This window comes from Melampsora larici-populina (genome assembly GCF_000204055.1).
Source record: "Melampsora larici-populina 98AG31 unplaced genomic scaffold MELLAscaffold_23, whole genome shotgun sequence".
Lineage (NCBI taxonomy): Eukaryota > Fungi > Basidiomycota > Pucciniomycetes > Pucciniales > Melampsoraceae > Melampsora > Melampsora laricis-populina.
The window spans coordinates 313,292-338,229 of record NW_006768787.1 but is presented as its reverse complement, the minus strand read 5'-3'; the positions used below and the strand labels follow the sequence as shown (position 1 = coordinate 338,229).

The window sequence follows — 24,938 nt, the reverse complement described above, 5'->3', positions numbered from 1 at the left end:
GCCTGAGCTGCATGGGTTGCAAATAACTTGTAGACAGAATTCCATGACGTTCAAATCTTTGAGAATCTAAATCTCTAACTAGAAAACCCCCAAAAAACCAAAGAAACCCCCCAAAAACCAAAAGGACAAAAGGACTAAACAGACGTGACAGACAAAATAGACAAAAACAGAGCAAAACAGAGCAAAACAAAACCAAATAAGTTTAGATCAAATCAAACCAAAATCAAAGAAAGAAAAAAAAAGGTTTGCATACCAGGAGTAGGACCGATCAAAAGTTCAGGTAAATATAAGTTTGTAATATTTCCCACAAACCAATTTGCTACTCGATTAAATCGATTTTCAATCGGTAAACCTAATTGCATACTTTCACCTGGAACTCTATAACCAATCTTATTCCCCCCCAAGAAAACCAAAAACCAAACAAATTAGTCAATCAAATCAAACCGAATCCAAAAAGGAAAGCAAAGAAAAAGAAAATGTGTCAAAAGAATCCTAACCATACTAAGATCCAAATGCAAAAGCACCAAATCCAATTGATCTTTCCAACTGTTCAATAAACCCAATGAACCCCAAGATCCTTGATGAGTCCCCGAAAAGACGACAAAGTATAAATCTTTTTTTAATGATAATTGATGAGCTTGAATCGATTTAGATATTGATAATAAAACAGAACAACCTAAAACGCCCCAAACCAAAAAAACAGTTAAGATGGAATCCATTCATAGAGAAGATGAATGGAGATGGTGGCTTTACCAAATGCGTTATCATCTGTACCAGGTTCAAAAACGTTACCAAAATCACCCCTAGAATCCAAATGAGCACTAACCACAACTCTTTCCTTCCCATCCCCTCTATTCCTTTGATCGGTAGCCAAGATTTTACAAACCAAATTAGGAGCAAACCCAAGCTGATATTCCTCAAACCCACATCTCATCCCAACAGCACCCGATTCGAACCTATCTTTCAACCAATCTAAAGCCAACAAGATCCCATCTGAAAAAGTATGTCTAGTAATCCATTTCGAAGGCTCATCAATTCCTACTACCGTTCTTGTATACTTAAGTATCTCATTTAAGTTTAATGAACTGATTAGTTTATCTATCTTTGGTTTATAATGAATTTTAATCACTTCATTCAAAAGTTTTTCAGATGACCTTTTTAATGTTTTAGATCGGATGTATGGATTTGAAAAATCGGTTTTGTTGGGGTATAAATGGATCAAGAGTTCCATATGATTCGGTAACCTTTCAGTAAATTCTTTTAATGATAAGTACGGTACCAAAACCAAAGCAGTGTGATTGACACAAAAAAACACACGAGTCCCAGACCTTTGACATTCATTCAGTCTAGAATTCGTAGTAGTAGATCGAAGTACGATTTGTTCAGTAGATGAACCAGTAGTAGTTGTTTGTAATGATGTTTCGATTTCTTGTAGTTGTGATACGTATGAATTTAATTCATCTTTCCATGATTCAAGTGGATCATGATCAGTTTGAAAGATTAAAGATGAATCAAGTATAGAAGGTGAGATTGAAAATAAATAATGCTTTGGACAGTTTTGAAGTTGATGATGATGGATTGAAGTATCATGAGTGATGAGATTGATTTGGTTTTGATTGATATGGATTGATTGACCATCTACTGTTAAATCAGTTGAGTTGGATTGGATTCTGTTCTTTGATGATGATGAGTTAGTTGGTTGTAATTTGATTTTAAAGATTGATTGATAACTTATTGAAATCTTAATCAACAACAACAACAACAAGATAGTCTTCATTGGATATTGTGTTTTCATCTTTCTACTTGGAATGTGGTTTGATTTGAGTTGATGGATGGATCTAATCGAGTAACAGTACTACACTTCTTTATATCTTCTTCGATTTAATCAATGATGATGTCATGCGCATTCATCTCAATTCACTTCATAAATCTCTCATCCGACCAAGTTCACTCAAACTGGCGCATTCTTGGCAAACTCATTATCTCTTATACCCTTTTGGAAGACCGATCAACTCAACCTCAACCCTACCACGATCCACAAACCAAAAAAAACCAATCTTGTTGCATTTCATAACCCCTCAAAAACCAACCCTTCAATTCTTTATCCAAAACGATCAAACATGTATTCTCATTCCTTTAAAACCAAGCCTTTCAAACCAATTCCAATCTTTTCCCTTTTTTCAAACCCTCAACCACTTTATAAAACTCAAACATATTTTCCAAACAATGGAATCAAACTTTGAGCCATAGTAAAAGAAAAGATCAACTTAGGTCCAACTACCAAAACCTACAAAAAAAAACCAAAAATCAGACTTTTCAAGATTTCACCAAAAAAAAAAGAGATTGATTGGAAAGCTTACTTTAGGTGTTAAACCTTTAAAGAAAGCACCAATTCCTTCGTTTTTCATGATTTCTTTAATTACCATCATACCTCCTTGTTTAGATTCGAAATTTTGGTTTTGAACTCGAGTCTAAAAAAGAAAAAGCCCCAAAAAAGAAAAAGCCCAAAACATCAACATCAAGAATTTGGAATGAAATTGATCTTTTTTCTTCAATTTACCTTAATCACATCTAATGGTTGAGAAATCGTAATAGAAGAAACACTTCCAGCAATCGAACAAACAAAGTTTTGTGACCAACTAGCCGAAGAATAATCTTGTAATTTAAACAAATATTCTTTTGTAAATGCTGATCCACCGAACAACTAAAAAAAAGAAAACCCAAAAATCAATTCTCTAATCTGATTTTTTTTTGATTTTTTTTTGGGGAAGGAGAAGGAGAAGTGTTGGGAGATTTACAGCGAATGAACCTGGTGCGTTTCGGGCTGCTGTCCATCCCCATCCTCTGTACAACGCAAATCCTTCATCAGCCACGATTTTTAAGAAACCTCTTGACCTAAACGCATCTGGATTTGTCCTAGTCAAACACCCAAAAAATCATTAGCTAACCATCTCAAAAGAAAACCACCATCAGATAATTTTGAGTGAAAGGACTGACTGTCGTTTGATTTTCAATACATCTAAGGGTAATAAAACGATTTCACCAATTCCGGTAAACGAACCGGCTGTAGCTTCCATCATGGCTTTTCCATTTTTTTCTCCAAAGAGTTTAATAAAGATTGGTTTATGATTTTGGTTTAAATAGTCTTTGAAATAAGGTTGACCACCAAACCTAAAATACCCCCAAAAAAACCAAAAAAAAGCAAACAAAAGCCAAAAAAAAAAAGTTAAAATCCGATCAATTTCATAAAAAAAAGATGTTGAAAGTTAAGAAAAGTTTTGAAGGAAAAAAGAACTGAACTTATAAATCCTTTGTAAGATTTTATACCCAGCAGCATAGCCAAGACCAGGAAAAAGTGACAAAAACTTTTGATAAGACCCAGAATTCGCAAATTCTTTAAAAACGATTTGATTAAATGTCATCGATTTAGATTTATTTGACATCATCCTTTTTGCCAACGTATCAACCGGATGAAATAATAATAATTCAGTGATTCCTTCCAACCAAATATGATTAGTATGTTGTGATCGGGTTTCTTGATTTTTGGTGAGGAAGAGGATGGTTTACCTGAAGTACCTGATCCTAACAGTCTTGCTACTCCACTATCTCTTTGTTTTCCTGAACTTAGTGGGGTTGAGGATGTTGATGGTGACATTGTCTTTGATTTATCTTTTTAAATTCAAGAAGATGTGGATATATGTATAGAAATCAAAGAAAAACAAATTTGAAAGAAAATTCCAAAGGTTGAAGTTGAAATTTTCAACTTTGAAATTTGAATCAAATCGAATTGGGACCATACCATACAGATACAGAAAAACTTATGGGGTCAGTTCTGGTCAGTTTCAAACAACAGACTTTACCAGTACTTCATCAACTCAAAAATAGCTGCCCAACACAAACCCTCTATGTGTCTCAAATCAACTCAGGCTCCATAATATTACTCAAATATCCATCTCAACTTCAAGCCAGGAAACCATTCTTGCTACATATGATCAGTTGACAATGACGTACATACTTTGCTCATAAATTACTTTAATTCGATCTTATCAAGAAACTTGAAGTTTGGTTTAAATGATTCTTGAAGACATTAATTCTCTATAGACATAAATCATTATCATCATGCACAAATAAAGAAGTAAGCAAAACCCATAAAAGAAAGTGACCAAAGGAACGATCACCAAATTGTTTTAAAGTGGTTTTTGAAACAACAATTTAAAACCCATTTTAAAACCTAAATATCCTCATCAAGAAACCAAGTTGAAATCAAGTCTTTGATTCCTATCAAGTAAAACAGACTGATCTTGAATGCTGATAGTATAGCTCAACCAGTTCTACTTACTTCTAGAGCCTCTATGATGCTTTCCTTGAAAATCTACCACACTTCTTTTCCATTTATCCTATGCACTCCAATGACAACCAAAAAAAAGAACCCACAACCCAAAACTTGAAAAAAACCTAAAAAAAAACCAATAAAAACTACATGATCAAAAAAAACCTAAACACAAAAATGATAAATAATTAAAACTTTTATAATTGGATATTTGACATTTTGCATATATATATATATATTGGATGATGATTTTTAAACAGATAAATATTTACAAATCATTTCATGTGCTAAATCAGGTGACCCCGAAGTCATATAAATCAACACAAGATTATAAGCAGCTAAACTTTTAAAATCTTCTACTTCTTCATTCCCTTCATTCCCTTCTTCTTCTTCATTCCCTTCGTCTTCTTGATCATCAGCTAAACAAAGTACTTTTTGATAATGTGAAATAGCTAAAGTGATTAAACCTATAAACAATGAAGAAGAAAAACCCATAAATTTTCAAGTTCGATTGAGAAACGAAATCAAAGGAAAATTCACTTACCAATCCCATGAAAAAACCTACCAAAGTTATACTCTACTTCTTGACCATGTTTCAAAGACCTTAACTTTCGATACTTATTCATAAAAGCACTTGCCTAAACAACCACCCCCAAAGCAAAAAATCAATTTCAAACCAAACAACAAAAAGATTTTGATCAACTTTTTTTTTCAAGAAAAAAAAACTCAACTCAAATTTACAAAAAATCAATTCACTTACTTGAACGATTTGATGATGTCGATTATCAGTTTGTCTTTGCATAGCTCTTTGAGAATAACTTAAACCGAGTAACAAGTTCAAAAGAGGTTCATCAGGATAAGTTTCATAAACTCTTAAATAATGAACTAAAAGTAACCAAAAAAAAAAGATTCACATTAACAAGAATTTCTTTTTTGAAAGGAAGGGGGGGTAGAGGGTTCAAGGATTTCAAAAACTCAACTAATTGAAGATTGAAAACTCCTAGTAGCCGCCAAGATTTGAGAAAAAGTGATCGTATAAACCGGATTAGATTTCCTAGGTTTAAACCTACTAGGTTTCCAATACGATTCATCTTCATCCCCATCCTCTTCCTCAAACCCTTCCTCTTCCGGTAAATGAAACTGAACTCCTTTACCTCTAATTTGAGGTCGTTGACGTAGTCCGATCGCATCGGATTGAAGGCCATCTGATTTAAACCTTTTAACATGTTGATCAATAATTTTGATTTGTCTTAAGAACCATTTCTGTAGATTACCATTAGCGAATGCTAAAGCTTGTTGAAAGCCTTGGTTTAATAAACTATTGATCAATCGGATCGGTTCGTTATGATATAACAAACGTAAACTGATCCATCGAATCGTATCAGTCACTTTTACATAATCTCCTTTCGCATAACATATTGCTAAAACAAATTCGATCATCAGTCATTCAAAGTTCTCCTTCTTTTTTTGTCTTTGCAAGTCCTGCAAAACTTACCGGCATATGCTAATCTTAAAACTTGTTGCATACTTGCAGATTGTCTAAAAACAGGTGCTAACATCACATGTTTAATCACTTCAAATGCTTCATCTTCTCTTTGAACTTTTACACAAAAAAATGAATACTTTTTCCCAACATGATAATACCAAAACATTCAAATCAATTCTACATTCATTGTTCATATATATATAAGTTGAAAATCACTTACATGTACAAAGATTCGAACCCAGTCTTCGAATTGGATCCCTCTAAACTCTTGAAGACTAGTTTCAGCTTCTATAAAGCATAAACCCACACAAATTCAACAAAATCAACACAACTCATCTTTCTTAACATCCATCAAAGTAAAAAAACCTACGAGTTTCTTCTCCGACATGATTCCCATGTGCATCCACTTTCTTCGGTTTCTTAGGTGCAACATTCACCCCAACAAACTTTTTCGTCTACCAAAATCCAAACCATCAAGAATCAATAACCCTCTGTCCAAAACCAAAAAAAAACCAATCCAAGCCAAAAAAAAAACTGACGATTTCACAAGGAAACAAAGCAGGAGTTTGTCTAAAGCCTTCAATCATCGGATTAGCAATCCTCACAAACTCATTCATCAAACTACCCTTAACCCTATCCCCATCCCCATCATTCTCATCCACTAAAGAGACTTTCAATGCGATCTCTTCTAATCTTTTAAAACTAATCACATACCGTTCAGTTCGGTTAACTTCTTCTAATCTTCTTTCTTCCATCGATTTATACTTTGGATTCGGATTAGGTTTAATAGATAATGGGTTTTGAGATCGATTAGGTTGAGAAATCGGGTCTTGATCTAGAACGATTCCTTGAGACCTTGCTGTTCTTCTAATCTCAATAACTTTAAAAAAAACATTCCATCAGCTTGAAAATGGATTTCATAAGATTTATTCAAAGAAGCTTACTATCATCTACCATCTTATATGCGTCATCAAGTCTTCCACATAATTCATATATCTCGGCTAGTTGTGATTTAGCTAGCAGATCCATATGATCGGTTTCCACAACTACATTGTATCCAAAACAAATCATCTTAATTCGTTAATCTGAACATAACAAACATATAGATCAATACATACTTGCTTCATAACATTCAGCAGCTTCTTCAAGATTTTCAGATTTCCTATAACACTGTCCAATCTTATGCCAAACTGATGGATTATTAGTCTTTTGTAAAAGAAAACAATCAAAAGATTAATTATTTTGTTTTCATATTGATAAGGATTTTTTTTTTAAAAAAAAAATCATAATGAAATCTTCTTACTGATTCATTATCAACTAATTCTTGATAAAACTCTAATGCTTCATGAAACATATCTGAATCAAAATACGTATCACCAATCATTAAAAACAAATCTGAAAACTCTAGGATACTAAGTTCTTTAATAAGATCAAAATGAGCCTATAAAAAAAACCAAAAGAAACCGAAAAAAAAGTGAATTAGATTAGTTTTTCCAATATAGTAGAAAGAAAAAAGAACAAATTCGATTCACTTTAGCTTCTTCTTCATCTCCAATCTTAAGTCTACAAATCCCTAAATAAGTTCTAAACTCCGGTTCTAATCCAAAGACCGGAGCATTTTCAAACCTATAATCTTCCAATAAGTCCACATCATCTCTTGCTCCTCTAACCAGATCAAACTCTCGATCATCATCCAAACTCTCCCAATTCAAATAACCATGACCTTCAGAATCCGATCTACCCTGTAACCACCTAGTAGACAATTTAATAATTCTAATCACATAACTGTAATAAGATTGTTGGTTTTCTTCTTCGGGTTTGGAACTCGAATCGGGTCCTAAAATAAGTGGGATTGAAGATGGATAAGATTTCATTAATAAACTGATCAGGATCCTTAGATGATCTAAACCGAATCCGGTTTGTAAGAAATCAGGTGAAGGAGTCGGAAGTGATGATTGGTAATGTTCAAAAGCGGTTTTAAACAACTTCAGCGGTAATTCTTTTTCATCGGTCGTTGCACAAAGATGTGCGATTTCTCTTAATACATCAGGGTTATAAGGGTTAAGTTTCAAGATCGAAAGGTAACCTAATAATGCCTTGGTTTCGGTTCATTGGAATAGTTTAGATTCGTTAATCAAGATCTTCAAGGTAGGATTAAAGTAAGATACTCACTTGCCTTGGTCTACCTACTTCGTAGAGTAAGTATGAACGATCCCACATTGCTTCTACATCATCTTTCCCAACTTTAATAGCTTCACTAAAACAATAAATAGCTTGAGACAAAAGTCCATGTTGTCTATGAAATGAAAAGAACCCAATCCGAATCCCAAGCATCAGATTCCCACATCACCAAAAGTATAAAGAAACATTCACACCTAGATTCAGCACCTAACTCTTTCCATAAATGTTCAGATTTAGCAGTCAGATGAGCTCCAATCATTCTAAACTGACAAGATTTTTCAAAATCGTTCAAGTCTTGATAAATCGCTCCTAAGTTGTTCCATGCCATCTTACACATTGGTTCGATTCGTACTGCTTCTTCAAATAATGGAATCGCTTCTTGATACTCTTGATTAATGAAACATAAATTGGCTTTTCCTAGTAAGATTGAAACTTCGGTAGATAATTCGGGTTCTCCTCGGATTTTATGTCTTCTCTGGAACAAAAAATTAGGGTTAGATTCAAGATTAGTTTGGATGATTTTTTTGGGTTTCGGGGATGATGGATTGATGGGGTTTACCCTTTTACCTGATCGTAAGGTCTTTTCGGCTTCTTGTAATTCATTTAATTCTTGATCCATACTACGATCCCATTCTTTACTCAAAAGTCCTTTGGCTTCATCATCCTTTTGATGTTTAGTCGTATGAATCGCTTCGATTAAACGTGTAAGATCATTCTAATCAAACCATCATAAGAAAAAAAGTAAGTTTTGATTTTTGACTTTTTGATGAAGAGTGGATCTTACTTCGTTTCCCTCATCTTCTTCGTCTTCTTCGTCTTCGTCTTCTGTAGAGAAATCTGATGAATTTATGACTTTCTTTCGGTTTGAAGGTTTTGCTTTTGGTTTCTTTTTTTTAGTTTTCTTTACTGAGATTTCTGAATGATCTGAATGATCTTCTTCTGAATCTTCATCTTCTTGATCCTGATCCTCTTCTTGATCGATTTCCCAATCTTGATCATCATAATCATCATTATCATAATCATCATTATCGTATAGATCATCTGCAGGATAATAATCTTCAGATGGAAGTAATTGAGAAGTTGAAGGATATGGTAAAAAACTGGATGGGTTTTCTTCTTCTTCTTGTTGATCTTGTGGAAGGGGTTGGTTTGATAAGTCTACGAATGAATGACCTACTACATCTGGATTGAATAAATCTGGATCTAATGGGATTTGATCGAATTGATTGGTGGTTGATGGGTCTTGATCCATGTTTGATAAAAAAGTTGGATGAAACTTTTGAGAATTGAAAATTAAAACTTCAGATCGGATTCACCTTAACAAGGTCCCTGTCGGATAGTCTCTCATAGTCCCTCTGAGAAAGTCCATCACTACTCGACCTCGTTCTTCCGAGATTGGGTTTGTAGTCAAACCAACTACAAATCATGAATTCATCATGTCTACCCTTAAACTTCTCATCTTCATCTGACTCAAACTCAACCAGAACTCAACAAATACCCAATTCGACTTCATTACTTATCTTAGATCAACTTAACTCACCATCTACTTTTATCTTATTAGACATTCTCATTAACTCAATCAAATCTAAATCAAATAGAAAAATCATCTTTATTAATACTACTAATTCATTTTCTCATTGGAATGGTTTATTACAAAAACAAGTAAATCTCAATTTCACTAATCAAAAATAAATACTACAAAAAATCACTAAAAAGAATACTAATTCAAAAAAGTGATCAAAAAATACTAATCATCTGTTTTATTGGTTTTCTTTTTTTCTTTTCGAAAAAGGGAATCCAACTAACCCACCAAATCAAATCCAGTTCAATCACATTCATAACCCATCCCTTCAACCAACCACTCCAAACCCTTTTCCAAACCATTGAAGAATCCATAACCCCATCTCACAGTTCATCATCTCTTGCACCTCTTTTAATTATTGATGATTTATCAAGTCTGCTTTGGTCAGGTGTTTCGTACCATGAATTAGATGGGTTCTTGAACCGACTTCGATCATTACAAGAAAAAGTCAGTCTCTTTCTGCTATTCTTGAAACTGCTTTTTTTTTGGAGTTGATTTTTTTGGAGTTCGATTTTTTTTGTAGGTTTCTTTGGCTTTAGTCATCGTACTTCATACAGATCTAATTGATTTTCTAAACCCAACTACGAAACCCAACTCGATCCAAGCAAACCAAACCGACCAATTACTATTTTATAATCTGATCACTTATTCTCATGTGATACTCAAAACCAGAAACTTAGGATTACAAGGCACAGGTGAAGTAAGCCCTTTTCCCCTTTTCTATCTTTTCAATAACTGAGCTGATATGCGTTTTTTTGCTCGTGCCGGGGGGTAGCTTACGGTTTATCGTGGTCAAGCTTTACTTGATGATTTGAAACTACCGGTAACTGTTTCTAGTGATCATGTTTGTCAGTATAGGATCCAAGATAACGTTGTTAATTATTTTACAAAAGGATTAGATAGAGGATTTTTATAATCAAAGCAGTAGAAATTATCAACTTGTGTTTCTTTTGTATACATTCAACAGTAAGGATTGCATTGGTACTTATTTGTGTTGGATCATCAGTTGGAATATTTTGTATTTATACTTCAAAAAGATTGGGATCATGTGTGTATAAATCTTGATATGCAGCATATTGCTTAATACATACATAAGATTGCGACTCATTTTGGACCTACAACTTACACCGACTGCTGGGTTGGGAGAGAATGAATGGAAACTTGATCAAAATCTAAACAACCAACATGTAGGTAAGATAATCAATCAAAAGTGGCAAACCAAAAATCAATAATCAGATGACATTACTTTTTTAATAGAGGATTTGGGCAAAACAATATGTGCATTATACTACATTCATCCAAAGAGGCTTTTTCCAGGCTTTTCTGCTTAGTAACCCTTTGGTTCTTTGATTTGTTGGAAAATATATTGGTTTTCTGTGTATTGAGAAGATTGTTGAGAATGATAAGCATCAATGAAAAAAAAACATTTTTCAATAAAAGCCTCCGTTGATCCTGGCTACTTTGAGTCATAGAAATGAGGACTATGATGATGAACACCAAACAGAATGTAGCTTTAGACAACACTTTCCCCAACTCAGTCCAAACCAGTTGCAAGTTCATGGAAACAGATATGAATCTCATGAGAATCACATAGGAAATAGTCTTGTAGATTTCTTGGTTCAAGGAGTCTAGGGTTTTGGTCATATTATGTTTTGTTTTTGTGATGTAGGGTAGGAATATCATCAGCTTTCATTGTAAAAATGCCTTATGTTCCATTAAATTCAAGTGACTTATCAAAGAACTTTTATTAAAATTATCCCTATCTCCATGCAACTATGGTGCATGACAGGTTCCTCAGTTGTGGTTGAAAGTAAAGATCTTGTGGGACATATTGTTCATGGCTGGACGGCATGTAGATTTTGGAATCTGTGAAATAACTTGTTTCATTACCAGTCTGAGGAACATCTTTATTGGATGAATCAAACAAATCATTTGAAGACTTTACTGAACTTTTGATCCTATACAATTTGTCAAATGATATTTTTGATAGTGTGTTTTCTATACTACTTGTTTCAGTTGTAGTCTTTTCTTGGAGATCCAATAATCTAAAGTTAATTATCTGTTAGATTCATGGGTCTCTACATGAAGTATGGGGTGACTGTTTGCTGGTACAAGGAAGAGGTAGGTTGTACCAAACCATTATCTGTGATAAGGTTGCAACAAGATTCTATCTGAGTTGATGCATCATTGCAACATTCACAGCCTGCAATAAAACAAGGTAGGGTTACAAGTTGTTTTCAAGGGCCAAAGGGTTATTTAAAGTTACAGTATATACAAAAATGTGAAATTGGATATCTACTTGTCCTGTTCATATCAATACATCATACATTCAAAAACTGAACAGCTTCCACCAAAAAAAATGAAAATATTGTATCACAATTGTCCTACACAAAGTTGATTCTGGAACTTTTCCACAAATTTTCCAGAACTGCCCGAGAACACAGATTTGACTGTGTTCTGGACCCCTGGACTTGTGAAAAACAGTACATGTTTAAATGCCCTTTTGCCCAGGGTGCAGAAGCATTCTGGCTTTCTGAAAAATGTTCTGGAAATTTTGTGGAAAAGTTCCAGAATCAACTTTGTGTAGTATAAATGTTTTGGTATCTTTGAGCATAGTGTCAAGATTGAAAAGGAGAGTTATTTAAAATACAAATGAATTTAAATTTCTGAGATAAGATTTTCATTACAATCTTACCCGCTACTTAGATACTGGTGTGATCTTCAAGATTGAGTGTCTCAATTGGAGATATGTCATAATGTACTCCTTGATCAGATAGGTCAGGCTCCTCATTATTCAAGATAAAATCATTAGCGGTACACAAACATGAACACCCAACCTAAAAACCAATGGACAAAACCCATGACAACCCAAGTGTTTTTTGGGTTTGGTCCAATGGGGAAGTGGAAAACCAATGCATAAAACTCCAAGAACAATTGGGTTGTCATGAGTTTTGTCCATGGGTTTTTAGGTTGGGTGCTCATTTTTGTGTACTGCTATTGTAGTTGATCATCATTATCCATTCTTACAGTTGACCCAGTTACAAAAAAACCTAGTTCAATCAGTTGACTTTTTGGCTGTGAGCTGTCAAAAAATATCAACTTGATACACAAAGTTGCCACGAAAAAGCAACTGGTTCAACTGAGTTTTCTTGAAACCAGGTCAACTTTCAGAATGTCTATTGCGTGAATGACATGGTATATTCAAGGCAGCAGATGCTTTGTTAGTCAACTTAGAAGAGACTTCACTGGATGTTGAATGATGTTTTGTCAATCCTTTATTTTACATTGTATATAGACACAGAGACCTGCACTGTGATCAACAGAAGTACCACTGTGAAGCTCAATAAAAAGTGATGTAGATATGCATCTGAAGTGGGGAACAGAGCCTCATGTTGCAATACCAAAGACTTACAACAATGAATTGGAGTGTTGTGGTAGGGACAACCGCAATGGCAATTGTCACTTTTGATAATGAGCTCTGCATGTCATAAAATACATGTTGCTTTTACTGGGAATGTATACGTCTTTAATTACACAATTGATAATCAAGCAAATTGATGCGGGACTCAACACCTAAAGCTGATTGGGGTGGCGGACCACCCCAATGTTCTAGTACAAGCATCACCATGTCTGTATTCATGTGACACATTGAAATGCACACACAAAAGACTTTTGATAGAAACTTGCAAGAGCCTCAAAAGAGGTCTTAAGGATTTGCCTTTATTAAGTGGGGTGTTAAAACTCAGGCAATTGAGTTTCAGCAAAGGTTGTGTGCATAAAGGTGATCCGCAAGCCTGAACTTGAGAAAAGTTCTTGCAGATTTTTTTGGAAACTCTCTGTGTGTGCACATCAACATCCTACAGAGATACAGACATGGTGCATAAAGCATTAAATTTTGGATAATATGCTCTGTAAAATGGGGGGCAGGCATGAAAAAAGAATCAATTACATCAATTGTAAAGAGCTCATATGCTCCTATTGAACATGTTCCTATCACATACTACTATTTTGTTATATGTTGGACATTGAGAAAAGATAACAAAGGTTCTTGCTACCTTGAAGCAGATTAAACTTCAAAATTCACCACTGAAAACCAGACAATACAGTGGTTGCTGTGTTTGAATCCAGTTAAAGACCAAAATTTGAACCTTTTCATTTTTCTCAATGTCCAACATATAACAAAATAGCTGTTGTACATATGTACAGTCAAGCTAGATTAGCTTGGCCAATCCATTTTTTTTTTTACTCACATACAGGTCAATCTATAAGCATAGCCTTCAAACGGGTCAGGCTACACAGCCTGCCGCGTCAGAGTCAGACTGCCCCAGTGACTCGCCTTCCACCACATCCCACACCACTCACACCCATCCTCCATCAAACCACTTTCCCATTGACTCTCATCTGCGATGGGGTTTGTAAAGTATAGTCCGCAAATCAAAGTCATTGCACTCACCAAATTCCAATCCGGACAGTCCATCAATTCAATCAATACGGAACTCATTACTGTGATCTCAAAAAAATCATTCTTACAATTGAATGCTCTGTTCATCCATACTCACGCCTTTGTCCAAAAACCTGCAACCTATCAATGACGAGGCCGCCCAACTTTGTATTTGGACGAGGATCATCAGTTCATGCTTGAACTGATTGATAACAATCCAACTCTGTTTCTTGACAAAATCCAACAAGCCATGTACAATCAGACCAATCTCATCGCTTGTAAAAAAACAATTGCCAACGACCTCAAAGAGCGCCTTTTTCTCACAGTTCATAAAGCCTCAAAAGTGGATCCAAACCAGTCAGCTGAATCACTGGCCAGATACTCTAGTAATGTTACATATATTCCACCCAAGTATTTGGTGTTTTTAGGTGAGTTTTTCTTTGTCTTCTTTCTTCTCAAAGACATCATACTGATTCATATGGCTCTTATACATTCTTAATAAGATGAAACTGGCCTGCGATTGCAGGATGTTCAACACAATCACGTTTGGTCTAGAAAAGGCCAACGACCTAAGGCTTTGAAACAATCAAGGCAAAGAGTTCACTACAGTGTGTTAGCAGCAATCTGCGAGATGGGTCTCTTGGCTGTCAACGCCAAGGTCAACACTTATTGTCGACACGAGTTTGAAGCGTTCTCAAAGCATATTTTAGTAAGTTGTTCTTATTTCCTTTGTATCTGCCCGTTATTAAGAAGCTGATGTTAATATTGATTTTATTCCAGCTCCCTGTTATGCAGCCCTATCCAAATCAAAACTCGGTATTAGTATTGGATAGCGCTCCTATCCACCACCGAGGGTCAATTGAGGCGATGTCTGAGGAAAGAGGGGTCCTTATAGTATACTTACCCCCGTACACGCCGGAGTTCAACCCGATTGAGCAAACTTTTGAAGTTTTCAAGGATAATCTTTGTCAAAACGGTCTTCTTGGTCAAGCTGTTGATAAGTTTGCGTGTTTGAAGACGGTATTGAGTGATGTCTGCACAAGCAGTTTCATCACAAGCTTATACAAAACCTGTGGCTACAGACCACGTGATTGAGGACAATCATGTGAGTTTTTTTTGGATTTCTTATGGGGCCTGAAATCAAATAAAACTGATTATTGATTTCTTCAGGCTGTTTGATTGGTAAAAATCCACACAACATGCAAGTTCAATAGTGATCAATAAATTTTGAGATTCAAGAGGAAAGAGGATTTTGATTAGAGAGATTAAAGGCTATTATTCATAATGCTGGCGAGTAGTTGTAGAATGGCTTCTTTATAAAATATTGTTGCTATAAAACAGTGTTGTTGAAATCTCTTCTTATGGTTTCATCTCAAGAATAGTCAAAGAAATGAATTTTTTTATTCCAATTTCTTAAGTTTGAATCATGATGTTGAGAGGTCAAATTTTACACCAAAGTGAGAAAATCAATGAGTTTTAAGAAATGCCTCGAGTGTTGTGAGATTTCTTGATAGACCAAGAAATAATTACTGTGTTTTTCTTGTTCTCACTGTGAGTGAAAGGCAACAATGAATCTCACTTGGGTCTGGGAAATCTTTGGCAGATCGATTTGTTCACTAAAGAGGATTTGCATTACCATACTTGTTGACAAACAGAACATCAAACAACAAACAGACAAAATTTTTTAAGGACCAAACAAACAGACAATAAGATGTGGATAAGCTTTGATGTTTTACAGTGTACTGTAGCTAGAACACAATAAGACTCTTTTACAGGACAGTCAATACTTTTTTTCCAATAAGACACAACACTAATAATTTCCTCTAGCTCTTCTCTTGAGCTCCTGTTGATAAGAGGAGACTTTATCATAGAGGCGAATACGAGGACCAAATTGAAACCCCAACGCCTCCATTTTTGCACAAGTGAGCTAGGTGGATTCAAACATCTCGAAGTCAACAATGTTGTACTGCGTAAGGAGTCGTCTAGTGATGTGATCCTCTGGGCTAATTGTACAGAACTTGAGGTAATATTCAAAATCTGGGATTGGCCCCAGGGCTGGAGAGTTTGACTTGATTCGAGGTCCTGGGCTGTTGTTGTTATTAAATGAGAATAACCCGTTGCCATGTGAGACCATTGATGTTTGCAATGCTGAGGGTGTAGAATTGGACCTTGCTAACCCTTTCAAAGGTTTGACTTGGTCGATCGGGACCCATTTGAATGTGACACATCGAGGAGGAGTGATCTGCGTAGCACCGTATTGCTTATGAACCTGTATCAAGAGAATCAAAAAAAGTCAGCTATTTTTGATGTGAAATCATGATATTGAGTAAGAACATTGGACTTAAAATTTCACTTGCCCACGTCTCAATCAAGGAATGCGTTAAGTAAATCACCATGGTTGAATCATCCGGTTTTATGTAACCCATGCACTCCCGACCAGCAATGTTGGTATGTCCGTACTGGCGCATAAGATTCGTGTGTTCAGCCTGAATGGCTGCGTCAACTCCAATGGTCTGCTCAAATGAAAGTGGAAAGAGTTAGAAAAAAAAACATGAAGAAAGTTTAAAAAAGAGAGGTAGAAACTTACCAACATCTCTACTACACCGTGATGAGCAGCATCCAACGCTGCTGGATGGCTATGTGCCAATGATTGGTCAAATAGCATGTCCTATCCAGAATCAAATCGATATCAGCTTGAATCTGAGATAATGAAAAGAAAACAAGTGGAATGAGACTTACTCTTGAATCCGTTCTGGCTTGATTCCTTGGATTTGCCATCAAAAGATGAAATCCAACCTCTTTACCTTCTTTCTTAAGGAGCATCTCCTTGAATTGATCAAAAGTATCTTTGTCCGGAATGGTAGGCAATGCTGTCTTACCAAACTTGCCACTGTGTACCACATATCCCTTGAAAGCCATCTGACTATTTTCATTGGCTATCTTCAGTAAGTCTCCACATGGCTTCTTGTGGTTGTTGCAGGCATTGTAAAGAGACATCTTCAAATCGTCAAGGGAAAACCCATGGATTTGAAGAAGCTCTTCTGAAAGCTCCTTGGTTGCGTAGTCAACATAGGAAGTCGCCACTCCAGCACGTTTTCCGTGTCGGAAAGATGCTTTGGGATGTATATGTGGAATTCCACTAGTCTTTGAGTCGGTTTACACTTGGCCACCACAACTTCAGCAGCTGCTGGAGTTGGAGATGATGTTACAGTTATGACTTTTGGATCTAATGGAAGCAAAGTCAGTTTCAAGCTTTGAGCAAGGTGTGAGACAAGAGAGGTGGAAGAGAGAAAGTATCATGACTTACTTTTAGGAGCAGTTTGATCTCCGAGCATTGGATCCATAAGACCTGAATCAACAGCAAAAGGATCCTTGATGGCCACAAAGCTGGATCTAGTAGCTGGAGCGGGTGGTGGAGTATACAATGGTAAGTTTGGTTGCATGACCTCAATTTCCGGATCTACCTTGATCAAGTCAGTCTGTGTGTATGAAACAGTTTTTAAAGAAAAGAACACTCACCAGAAACAACTTCAGGATGGTGTTTACAACAAAACTCACGAAAGCCTGGCTCTTGAAAAGGGTCCAGATGGACCATTTCCAAATTGCGATGGAGGTGTGGTCCATACCTGACATTTTCCCAGTGGTGATCAAGTCTTAACAAAGGAGTTGATCAATCAAATCAGAATTAGAATCAGTCTAATGATTTGATTTGATTTGAATGAGTGGAAGAGCTTCCTTCGGCATCATGGACAGAGTGCCACCCCTACCAAGATCAGGGCTAAGCCCTTTGCGTGGAGCTTGTTTGGCTCGTTTATCGGCACTAAACAAAACACAAAGTATTGAGTATTGTTGATGAAGGAAGATATTGGAGACTGACGCAGTTTGTAAAGCTTTTGCTTCCTCTTCGAGTCAAGCCCGGCGCTTTGAATGTCCTTTTGGCATCTTTGATAGAGTCAAGAGTAGATTCAAAGTGATTCGAAGTGATGCAAAGAGTCAAGAGTTGATTCAAAGTGATTTGAAGTGATTCAAGTTGATTCAAGTTGATTCAAGTTGATTCAAAGTGATTCAAAGATAGCCAAATGAAGTTGGGGATATGGTGTCAAAAGGAAGTTGGGGATATGGTGTTGAGGGTATTGAGGTGTGGTGTTGAGGGTATTGACCGTCAAAACCGGTCAACAAGTCCACAGTCCCAGTATAAGGCTGCTTATGCTTATAAATTGACCTGTATGTGAGTAAAAAAAATAAAAATAAAACGAGTGGCCAAGCTAATATAGCTTGACTGTAATTGTCAACCATGTCAAATTCCTTCATAATTGTGTGTAGGGCCAAAGGTTACAGGGTACATTTCTGGCCCTTCTCTTTCAGTATCTCAACTCACATTTGGTAGCACCATCACCCTCCAAATGTTGTGTGATTCACTTTTAATCTTCACCTCAGGTGTCTTTTGTTATCATCTGATTTGTCTTATTCTGATGAGGCTGACAGTTGCAGTAGTCAACTCAATATGTGAGTCATTTCAATTTCTCTTTTCTTTGTTTCTTCTCTTGTGTTAATTTACGCTTAGTTGAGTTGAATCTTACTTGATCTTGGTCCATAGATTGCTTCTGTCTTCAAGTGATTGCTCTGAATGAGTTTCAAATCATGTTTGATCACAACATACACAACTCCAATTCTACAAGAAACTTTTCAGACCGTAGTTTCCTCTCAGTTTGTACTCTCACCCACACATGCTCCAAATTCTCTACTTCTTTTTACACAAGCCCCTTGAACTATGAATCTCGCTTCCGGGACCTTTGTTGCCTTGTATTGTGCAGCTCCCATTTGAAAAAATATCGCCTACAAGCGCTATCTTTTTCCTTAGCATAGCATGTGTATGCTTATAAAGGAATTGCACTGGACTGGCTGATTTCCAACCCTGCAATAGAGACTTGTGGGATTCACTGAACAAGACTTGATCCAAAAATATGTTGATTCAACGGAACAAAATTGCAGTCTGTTTAATTAATCAATCCGGCTACATAGCCACACTGTAAAGACAAATTATAAATAACATGCTTGTTCTTGAGAATTCTATAAATCACAATTCTTAGAAAATCTATAAACTTGAGTATAGTGCCTGATCTTGAGATATCTGTGAGTAACGAGCTTCTAAGGAGTGCTTTCGTTGACCCATAACGATTGTATTGGCAACATGAGGTCTATTTGAGATTTGATGCTCCTTAAGGAAGTGTGTCTTCCCAATCGTCCGCTACTTCTTCTAACTCTTGTCTTTCTCGCCGCGAGGTAGATGCAATAGGTGCCATCACGGCAGTAGGCGCTAAACACAAGAGGGTCTTCGTCAGGGAAAACAGTTAACAAGAAATTCTAAAAAAACCACGTACGTCGATTGAATCCCCCTCCCACAATCCCACCGTCCATGAATTTCGGCTTTGTCTTTTGAGAATCATTTGCCTGTTTTTGTTGTAAACTAAGTGCACCAAATGAATTCGAAACACTAATAGGAGTGGATGAAATTGCGTTCCATCGGTTTCTTGGTGGCTCCGGACTGGGTGTAGATTTTGCCACCAACGATGTCCTTTCTAGAACTTGACCAGCCTCATCAACTTTTACAGGGAAGATGCCCGCACAAAACGAAGCTTGATCCAGCAAACCCGTCAAGTTATCAAAGATGACACTCAAACGCAAGTTCTTTTTACCACTTCTCAACCAATCACCACTTCGGCTCAAAGGCTGTGTGGTCTTATTGATCTTCAACACTACATCTTCATCTTTTACCCATGTCAATTGGAATTCGTCCATACCAATTGCCGTTCTGATCAGACTTCGCAAAGAGCTTTCGTCGTGTCCAAATACACCCTGTAGCAGAATTGCATTCATCTTTTCTGGTCGGTCTTCTGCACTTGACAGAGACTGTAAATCAGTTTTGAGTGTAGGCACAGAGACTGGTGCGGTCTGTTGTGTCAACCGAGCAGACTCGAACGCCTGCGATAGTAGAGGTTGAGGTACCTTCGAATTCGGCTTTCGATTGACCATGACACTTCGCCTAGGTTCTATGTAATCAAATGCGTAAGTCTAACATTGAAGAAACCAGGGGAAAGCTGCGAGACCAACCTTCATCCAGACATTGGCAAGAAAGACCATAAACTTCGGCCAACTCGCCCGTGAACTTGCGTTTAAAATGATTCTGGGGCTGGAATAGGTGCGAGATCTTGGGTGGTTGTGAGTTGAGGAATTCTTCAAGAATGTTTTCGATTGATTTTACAAACACAAGATTTTGTTGACAAAATTGAAGTAGTTCATCGCTCCATTCGATTCCTAGCTCAACTTTTCCTGGAGTTTGCTCCTCGTTTACAAAAGCGCTCGCAAGGACAAAACTGCGTTGAGAGATCGCGCAATCGTTGTTACATTTCAACACGCGGTCCCGGTTACCTTCGGGACGAAGGTCATTACTTGAACAAGTCACCTTCTGCACTATGTGTCCGCATTGACATCGAACGTCAATTATTGCTTGACAAGCCTTTTCACTCGAGCAGACCGATGGAGCATGGCACTTGATCTGACAGCCATGGCCACTTTAAATTGAAGAAAAGACCGTAATGGCGACACAGAAAGGATGTCAGTGAGAGCAAAAAGACAAAGAGGCCACAAGATGTACCAATATGGTCGAGGTTTGCCACAAGGCTGATCGCAAGTCTCACACTCTCCGATAGGATGGCACAATTTGAAGCACCGATGAGCTCCACAACTCAACAAACTGGATTGGAATCAAGTCATGATTAGTCAGAAGATACACTAGCCAGCTTGAAATGAAGAGACTTGACTGACTTGCCGCAAATCTGACCACAAGTCACCCTCCGTTGTGAACAACGCACATTGCGGATCAGGCTCTTTTTGTCACACTGACAAGGCTTGTTGGCCAAGAATGGACATGGCGGGCATTCTGGTGCTTCGTGGCACTGATGCGGGGCTATGGGGTGGCCACAAGGGAGCGGACCGCGTCTGCAAGGCTGGCTACAGTTCATGATTGTACCGCATGGAACCGGGGGTTGGATCACGGTAGCTCTGAAAAATGTGTACAAAGTTTCCTGTCAGATGAGATGAACATCACCAAGAAACAGGTAAAAAAGAGACTCGCCCACAGTGACAAGCAACCTCATTAAAATTTGCTTGTAGGCACGTCGGACAGGGTCCTTTGTGATCGCGCAGTTGACATGTATGTAGACCGCAACTCAAGGCTCGATTGCAGATCAGGTTACATTGATGTAAGCCCTCAGGATCTTCTTCTTCAGCTTGATGTCGTGATTGATTCTTTTTATTTTTGCCTGTCTTTATCACGCCTTCGAGAAAAGCTAACGGGCAACAAGTTCGATTGCAGGTGTGTTTTCCACAATGCCTAAGGACCCTGCATATCCGTTCACATCGGAATCCCACAGCCTCTTCACCAATTGACACAGGATCGAATGCCGAGTCCAGTTCGCTCGTAGCGGCTTCTATAGCCGTTTCACGCAAGATTTCCACTTCGCAACAAGGACGAATAATGGAATCTTTGCCACAACGGCAAACAGTGGTAATTAATTCTTTACACGAACCGGAGCAAGGCCCAATGTGACAGAGTTGCTGACAAGCGTGACCACAGGCCGAAAGGCGTTTTCCACAAGGGTTACTGCAAGTAGTGATTTTATCGTTACAAGTAAAACGGATTGGTAAACGGGTGGCTCCACAGGGACAAGTCTCCAATACGGATGGGGAGAATGGACAGGTGACGAGTTTTGATGGCCAGTGAGGATGACAGACGGAAGGGCATGAATGAATATTGCACCCAAAGATCCACGGGCATGGCGCTTTGCAACTAAATTCGCCAAGGAAATCCGATCCTTCGGGAGTATTACAGGCTCGTCGAGGATTCTCGAGTAAATTTTCCGACATAATCAAAGGTGTACACTTTTGTTCCGTCTTCACGACCCTACCACAATAGCATGTTTTATCTCTGGTCACTTCACAATCACCACAGTCACCCGCATGACAAGTTCGAGTACAGAAATGTAATCCACATGACAATGGTCGATTACAGATTTGTTCACACGACAATAAGCTATCGTTAATCGGATTCAAATGGCTTTGGATAGGATGAAGTTGACTACAACGAATGGTGCGCACGGTCTTGAGGCAATAACAGGCGGTTTTGATTACCGCGGAGCAAGGTGGACAAGATCCGGGATGACATTCTAGGCTACATGCATGAGTGCAACCTTCGGCGATCAATTTCCCACAGCTCATGCCACATCCATGAGGTATGGATGCTTTTGGACGTCCACCTCCTTCTTGCTTATGATGTCCGCGTTTGGGATGTTCGACCTTTCCACACCAGCATTTGTAAGTCGTTGGTACGCTTTCTTGACCAATGTGAGAGTGTTGGCATCCTGGACACCTCCAACATCCACGTGCAGTTTCCTCGGAGCATGCGATGCCGTCTCTATCTCGAAGAATTTGAGCTTTATTGGCGGTATCAATAACAGAGCGAGATGCCCATTCGGAAGAACAACGAAGGTGAAAGATGGCGAAACAATTTTTGCAGTGATAGATTGGCTGAAAACGGGAGACTGTAGAAAAACAAATCAAACATTCGTAGGCCGACGTTGATAATTCAAGAGTAAGTCGGGCCGACAACGAGAGATCCTGACAAGAGAGTGAAGCGCTTCCAGCGATGTGGTTGTTGGATTTGTCCCCGCTTGCATCTTGCTGAAGCCTCCCATCGGAACCTGAGGGAGCCGTCTCAGTCAATTGAGCACCAAAGCCTTGACGTCGAGCACGGAAATTTGGTCGTGCACCTCGATCCGAAGTGACAGGTGGAGATGTTTCGGGCTCGTTTGAAGCACGCGGCGCATCAGATGAAGCAGAAGTTGCAGGATTTGGGGAGCTCCCAGTAATAGATCGATGATTCACGCCTCTAGCACGACGAGCACGGGCTGGGTTATGTCGCCTTGTGTTTGTGGCCTCCGAGGGAGCGCCTGCTGACTGATCGGAAGGGGGCCTGCCGCGCACAGAAAGACGATTGCCGCTGTTATGCCCGCGGAGCCGGCCGTGCGAATTAGGAAGCCCTTGACCTCTTCCTCTTCCACGTCCTGATCCCCTGGCTCGATTAGACACTATCGGCTCTCCTCTTTGAGAATCTGGTACCTGTCTTTCGACCGCAGACTGGTTTTCCATCATAGCCCTTGATTGGTGACCATGAGCCTATTCTCGATTTATAATATTTGATACGATGCTCGAAGAGTCGATAGTTGTTGGTGTGAAGCGAAAGGCTTGGCAAGTAAGATTTTGGAACGGTAATGAATGGAGCTGGAAAAGTTATCTTGGACTCGATGATGTCAAATCTGGATAAGTGATACTCGAAACTTTCACAAGAGAATCACAAGTTTGAAGCATGACACATGACCTTTCACAATGTAAGCTGTACATACGTGTCAAGTACTACGTGAAACTAAAGCTGTGATCCGACCCTGTGGGCTCAGCCCTGAGTGAACCCGATGACCTCTGAAATCTACTCAGGGACCTAGGGATATGGACAATGTGTTCCTTGAGTAAAATGTTTTTGATAGAACAAATACCAGCTTCTTCTGCATTTTCTGACTGGATCTTGGTAATGAGCTGACCTATCTCTTCTTCTGTGTACTTTCCTTTGTTGATATCATCAACCTTATGTGTTAAGTTCATTTCTTTACAATTACGAGCTAAGGTGGATTGGCTGATTATAATATTATGCTCATTCTTCAAGCATATGAGCATCTCTTCAATTGATTTGCCTTCAGGGAAGTGTTTGCTGATGGCATTAATGCCAACACTTTTGAGCGGAAGGACATTGGGATTGTCCAAGATTGTGTGCTCCTGTTGGCACCCCCGTTTGGGCGGTCCCCTGGATGTCAATGTGTGCAGACGTCTGCAGCACACACTCAGGATGCCTGGCTGGGCCCACATTTAGATAAGAACACCCTTGGAAGCCCATGGGATGTCCAGAATTTTGATTCTGACCTGGGCTCCTTGAATCAGTTTTGTCAGGATGTCCCTTCCCCTGAAAAAAATCTGATTGTCCCTAGGACATCTGTGTGTCCTTGTGGTGTACTGTCAGCTCTGTGAATGTCATTGAGCAGAGTTGGCCAGGCAGAGCCGGGGTCCAGGTCACAGCCCTAAGTAAAACCTCAACACTTCCAAACAACTTTGATCAAAACCTGTTTGGATCAAACAGCCATCACTTTCATAATTCACAATAAGAGATCAATCCTTCAATTGTGATTTGTTGGGTTTGGGTGCCACATCAATGGCTGACATTGATCTGACCCTCCAATCATCCAAATTTCCACTCATCTAGATACCATGGTATGACATAGTGATCCCACCACCAGTCTCCACACATGACTAATTGTGCACAACATCTCACAAGATCATATGACCATCCCACTGTACTCAACTGAGCAAATGGTGGATGTACCACCATCTAGATACCCTCCAAGAATTATGTTTGACAATTCATTACCCCCCTTGGATATTCTCACTTACAAACATAAACTTCAATCAAAGGTGGAGGACAGTTAACTGTTGCTGACAAATTCAATTATAGGTACACCACAGAATGAGCTCAAAGGATCTTTGGTAAGAATTATGGGTCAAGATGAATGCAATCTTCATCAATAATCACAGTTGGCAAGAAGTAAGATATAAATGGTGAGATAAGAAAACATTGTATAAAAAATGGCACACAGAGTACAATTTCTGTTCAGGTTTTGTAGGTACAGAAAAACCTTTGAGCCAAATTCACATCAGGATAAAACACATTCCTCTGATATTCCAACTGGAATGCAATGAGTGTTCAGAACATGAAGTGACTTATCTTGTTTAAGATAATGAAATAAACACCCACAAG

The 24,938-nt window shown here is 38.1% G+C and overlaps 5 protein-coding genes across 5 annotated transcripts in view; 1 reads left to right on the top strand and 4 right to left on the bottom strand.

Annotated features, from left to right (window-relative positions):
- The window catches only part of MELLADRAFT_107375 (uncharacterized protein), a gene marked incomplete at both ends in the record, with an annotated part of 4,077 nt that extends 2,282 nt beyond the window's left edge, over positions 1-1,795 (bottom strand). The window contains 4 exons of the mRNA XM_007410977.1: positions 28-78; positions 254-389; positions 498-676; positions 754-1,795. Of these exons, the coding sequence (XP_007411039.1) occupies positions 28-78; positions 254-389; positions 498-676; positions 754-1,795 (1,408 nt within the window). The remainder of the gene's footprint in view (positions 1-27; positions 79-253; positions 390-497; positions 677-753) is intronic.
- A 411-nt stretch (positions 1,796-2,206) lies between these two features.
- On the bottom strand, positions 2,207-3,655 carry MELLADRAFT_52769 (uncharacterized protein; the record flags this gene model as incomplete). Its single annotated transcript, XM_007410976.1, has 7 exons — positions 2,207-2,287; positions 2,361-2,471; positions 2,561-2,704; positions 2,799-2,916; positions 2,998-3,171; positions 3,301-3,496; positions 3,568-3,655. The coding sequence occupies 7 exons, from the start codon at positions 3,653-3,655 to the stop codon at positions 2,207-2,209; spliced, it is 912 nt and encodes a 303-aa protein (XP_007411038.1).
- Positions 3,656-4,582: 927 nt separating this feature from the next.
- MELLADRAFT_107373 (uncharacterized protein) lies at positions 4,583-9,249 on the bottom strand (the record flags this gene model as incomplete). Its single annotated transcript, XM_007410975.1, has 16 exons — positions 4,583-4,797; positions 4,875-4,968; positions 5,091-5,215; positions 5,311-5,751; positions 5,826-5,952; positions 6,037-6,104; positions 6,187-6,271; positions 6,356-6,696; positions 6,761-6,862; positions 6,935-7,022; positions 7,120-7,257; positions 7,349-7,912; positions 7,989-8,112; positions 8,192-8,472; positions 8,557-8,712; positions 9,175-9,249. The coding sequence occupies 16 exons, from the start codon at positions 9,247-9,249 to the stop codon at positions 4,583-4,585; spliced, it is 3,024 nt and encodes a 1,007-aa protein (XP_007411037.1).
- A 691-nt stretch (positions 9,250-9,940) lies between these two features.
- MELLADRAFT_107372 (uncharacterized protein) lies at positions 9,941-10,495 on the top strand (the record flags this gene model as incomplete). Its single annotated transcript, XM_007411135.1, has 4 exons — positions 9,941-9,962; positions 9,989-10,026; positions 10,103-10,279; positions 10,355-10,495. The coding sequence occupies 4 exons, from the start codon at positions 9,941-9,943 to the stop codon at positions 10,493-10,495; spliced, it is 378 nt and encodes a 125-aa protein (XP_007411197.1).
- Positions 10,496-19,999: 9,504 nt separating this feature from the next.
- On the bottom strand, positions 20,000-23,357 carry MELLADRAFT_48728 (uncharacterized protein; the record flags this gene model as incomplete). Its single annotated transcript, XM_007410974.1, has 7 exons — positions 20,000-20,070; positions 20,132-20,592; positions 20,676-20,774; positions 20,846-21,105; positions 21,152-21,454; positions 21,539-22,471; positions 22,535-23,357. Coding segments are annotated over 7 exons (2,823 nt in total), but the record flags the coding sequence as incomplete, so codon positions are not given.
- Positions 23,358-24,938: the final 1,581 nt, after the last annotated feature.